At 37.6% G+C, this 4,438-nt stretch overlaps 1 protein-coding gene across 1 annotated transcript; it reads left to right on the top strand.

The window, feature by feature from the left end:
* Nucleotides 1-1,558: 1,558 nt before the first annotated feature.
* On the top strand, nucleotides 1,559-2,917 carry LOC121784160 (cyanidin 3-O-galactoside 2''-O-xylosyltransferase FGGT1-like). Its single transcript, XM_042182337.1, has one exon. It carries the CDS (start codon nucleotides 1,559-1,561, stop codon nucleotides 2,915-2,917), a length of 1,359 nt encoding a protein of 452 aa, XP_042038271.1.
* The last annotated feature ends 1,521 nt before the right edge of the window (nucleotides 2,918-4,438 follow it).

Raw genomic sequence — 4,438 nt, 5'->3', positions numbered from 1 at the left:
CAAATTTAGGGTTCAATTTGAATTGTTGAATTAATGCTACTTTTATGCTGAATTCGATTTGTATGTTTTCATTTGTGCTACTTGTATGTTTATGATAAGTCTAGGGTCAAAGATTGCAAAGATAGAAGAGAAACAATCAGAACTAGTTGAGTTTTGCCAAGTCACGCCTCCGGCGCGACACGCAGGATAAGTAATTGTGTCTGAAATTTATCGGGTCGGGTCGGGTCGGGTCGGGTCGGGTCGGATGGTAAATTTACACAGTCCTATAAGGCTCAGGACTTTTCATGCAACATTTAAAGTATACGCGAAAATCAAACTATTTTGAAAATTTATGACTTTACAGACAATTTGCCCTATATTTTATATATCATTGAATGATACTCCCTCTGTCCGCGAACATGAGTCTTGTGTTTTCATTTTAGTCCGTTCGCGAATAGGAGCCTGGGTTCATGTTTACTATAAATGGTAATAAGGTCTCACATTCCACTAACTTTGCATTCTACTCACATTTCATTTAAAACAAATATATACAATTGAGAATCATATTCCAATAACTTTTTCCACCCACTTTTCTTAATATTTCTTAAAACTCATGTCGCCAATAAATGAGACTCCTAATGGCGGATAGAAGGAGTATCATTCAATGTTAAATAATTGGATGTTTTAATTGATTTTATATTAAATTGATTATTTTAATTGACCTTAAATTCATTTGAAAAAGTAAAAACCTTAAATGTATTGTTAAATAACTTCTTTATTATGATATTAATATATTATGGAGTTTTGTAATAACTAAAATTTTAAAAAATACTCTCAAGATGATATAATATAATATAAATATAAATAAATTAGTAAAAGAATTGAGTAACAAATAACTCTAAAAAAGAATGGAATAAAATAATTAATGCTAATACTCTCTCCGTTACGAGGTAGATGTCACACTTAAGTGATGATACAAGATTTTAAAAGATGTTTATTTTGTGTTAAGTAGAGAGAAAATATAAGTTTATATATTAATATGAGAGATATTAACTTTTACTGAAAAAGAAAATATGACATCTTTTGTGAACCAAATAAAAAAAGAAAGTGTGACATATATTCTGGACAGACAGGAGCGGACACAGAAAATAATGTTGATAAGGGGCATGCTATCCAAATTTTGTTTATCAGTATACTTTTGGATGACTTAGAGGATTGGCAGGGGCTTTAAACCCGTACCGATCAAATATGAAATATATATTGGGGACTAGAGGAAGTACTATATTAATCAACATACTTTTCCTAATTAATTAAGTACGTGATTTGTTTAATATATATCCTATTATAGAACTAATCTTAATCTCACTAGAACTTTTTTGTAAGAGATATGTACAACATAGATCTATGATGCTACAAAATAGTTTCGATTAAGATGCATCTATAAATACGCATTATACACAAATATCATATCTTAGATCGAAACACACCAACTCATATTTCTTCTCCTTCTCCAACCTAAGCATTCACAATTAAATCTTCACAAATCTCATCTCCATCAAAGCTTTCCTTCTTAAAAAAAATGTCAAACAAAAACCTAAAGATAGCAATGTACCCATGGTTTGCAATGGGACATCTCACAACATTCCTTCACATCTCCAACAAACTCGCCCAAAAAGGCCACCAAATCTTCTTCATTCTCCCTCCCAAAACTCAATCCAATCTCATCCAATTCAATCTCCACCCTCACCTCATCACATTCATCCCCATCACCATTCCTCACGTCGAAGGCCTCCCTCCGGGGACCGAGACCACAGCCGACGTCATCTTCCCAATGCAATCTCTCCTCCGCCACGCCATGGACCTCACCGAGCCCGCCATCAAGGCCCTCCTCCTCCATATCCAGTCCGAAATCATCTTCTTCGACTACTCTCACTGGCTTCCGGCGCTGGCCCGGAGCTTGGGCATCAAGTCGGTGCACTACTGCACCATCAGCCCCGCCGCCGTGGCTTACCTCTTCCGGCAGGAGCCTAACGCCGAGGGTTTCACCCGGCCGCCGCCCGGGTTCCCTCCCTCATCCGCGATCCGGCTCCACCCGGCCGAGGCGCGCGCTGTGGATGCCATCAACAACATGGCGGAGTTTGGAAGCCCGATGAAGTACGTGGAGCGAGTGATCATGGCGTCGGAGGAGTGCGATGCCATGGGGTTCAAATCTTGTAGAGAAATGGACGAAATGTATCATGATTTTCTTGAGAAGAGATTTAAAAAACCGGTTCTTTTAGCCGGTCCGGTTTTGCCCGAACCGCCCAATTTGGGTTTGGAGGACCGGTGGGTCAAATGGTTGGACCGGTTTGGGCCGAAATCCGTGATTTATTGTGCTTTTGGGAGTGAGGCTAGGTTGAAACCGGAGTTATTTCAGGAGTTGTTACTGGGATTCGAACAGACAGGCCTTCCATTTTTGGCAGCCCTGAAGCCGCCGATGGGAGCCGAGACAGTGGAGGAGGTGCTTCCCGAGGATTTTACGACTAGGACGGAAAATAGAGGAGTTGTGGAGGGTGGTTGGGTTCAACAACAGTTGATCCTGTCTCATCCCGCAGTGGGGTGCTTCGTTACACACTGCGGGTGGGGGTCGATCTCCGAGGCTTTGGTGAATGATTGTCAACTAGTGCTAATGCCGAATGTCGGCGATCAATGGATCAATGCAAGGTTGATGGGAGGAGATTTGAGAGTTGGGGTGGAGGTGGAGAAGGGAGATGAAGATGGATTGTTTACTAAAGATGGTGTGGTGAAGGCAATCAAGTTGGTGATGGATGAGGAGAGTGAGATTGGAAGGGAAATAAGGGCAAATCATGGTAAGTGGAGAGAATTCATGCTAAGGAAAGGGCTTGAGGATTCTTACATTGATGAATTTGATCATAAATTGCACAACCTTTTTGAATAGTTACATACCAAGTCATGGTAAACATTTCTATAAGATCCGTGTGTATTTCCTCCAACCAATTGACTTGGTCCAACCAAAGAATGTGGCTAGGGAGAGAAGCATATATATGTAGGTTTATTGCCATGCTATGTATGTTTATCGTTTATCTATCTATATATCCAAGTTTGTAATCTATATTTCCTATTGTTAGGTCTATATTTTAAAAGTCAATTAAGTTGTTTTCATTTTTTAGTACTATTATGAGTCTTTATACCACTTCAATTAGTTGAGTTTTCGGCTATTGATTATATTTTCATCATTTTTATCATATGATTGGCATGCGTCTCTTCCTTATTTGTTTCTCTTATAATTAAATTATTGTTGAGCATGCATATATCCTTAGATGTTTATCATATAATTCTCTATCCAATAATAATCGTCTCATTTTTACCACTTTTATTCGTCCACCAATATAAGTCATATTTGTTTATTTAAAACTTTTGGTAATGAACTCCACATTCTCACAACTTTATTTCACTAATATGTTATTATAAAATTAATACTCCCTCCGTCCTGCTTAAGATGTCACGATTTCCTTTTTAGTTTGTCCCAACTAAGATGACACATTTAATTTGTTGGAAACTTTCTCTCTCCAATTAATACATTCAACCAATTTTTCTCACTCCTATTAAAATATTCATCTTTCTTTCTCTCTCTATTTTAATACTTACACCCACCATTCCTCTCTCTAATTAAACACTTTAACCAATAACTATTAAAATCCCGTGCCGGCTAAGAAATGTGTCATCTTTACCGGGATGGAGGGAGTATATAAAAGTAGACTCAGCTTCAACGATCTTTTTTCATTCACTTTCCGTTACATTTCTTAAATCCGTACATCGTCAAACTATGTTTAGTATTGCACTACTAAAAACACGCCATTTAGTGACAAAAATATCTATTACTAACCATCGAATTTCCGACATTAGACAGTGTTTGGTGACAAATTACCGTGAAAAAGAAGCCGTAATTAAAAGCTTGTCAGTAAAAAAATTTAGTAACTGATTTGTCCGCCACTAAAATTAACGACAATATCTCTAACAGAATATGTCATAACAAAACTTATCGGGTTCTACATTCGGATGTCTGAATTAGTGACAAACTCGGCCGCCACTAAAACTATGTTCCCTAGTTTCATATTAGTGACAGAATAGTCTGTCACTAATTAGTCGTAGACGCATCTCAATCACTAAATTTGCGTTGATGTTTACATATTAGTGACTCACTATCCATTACTAATACTCCCTCCGTCTCTCTGTAGTAGAGACGTTTCTTTTCGGTACGTAATTTAAGAATAATTGTTTTAACTCAGTTAAGTAAAAAGAGAATAAAGTAGAAAGGAAAAAGGTAGAGAGATGAAGAGAGAATATAGTAAGAGAGACTAAAGTACTTTTTGCCAAAAAAGGAAATGACTCAGTTAGGGTTCAATTACAGTGGGACAACCCAAAAAGAAATACGAACCAACTACAGAGGGACGGTGAT

Source organism: Salvia splendens, chromosome 21 (genome assembly GCF_004379255.2).
Source record: "Salvia splendens isolate huo1 chromosome 21, SspV2, whole genome shotgun sequence".
NCBI classification, from domain to species: domain Eukaryota; kingdom Viridiplantae; phylum Streptophyta; class Magnoliopsida; order Lamiales; family Lamiaceae; genus Salvia; species Salvia splendens.
The sequence above is the reverse complement of the archived record's forward strand: the minus strand, read 5'-3'. Positions and strand labels throughout refer to the sequence as shown.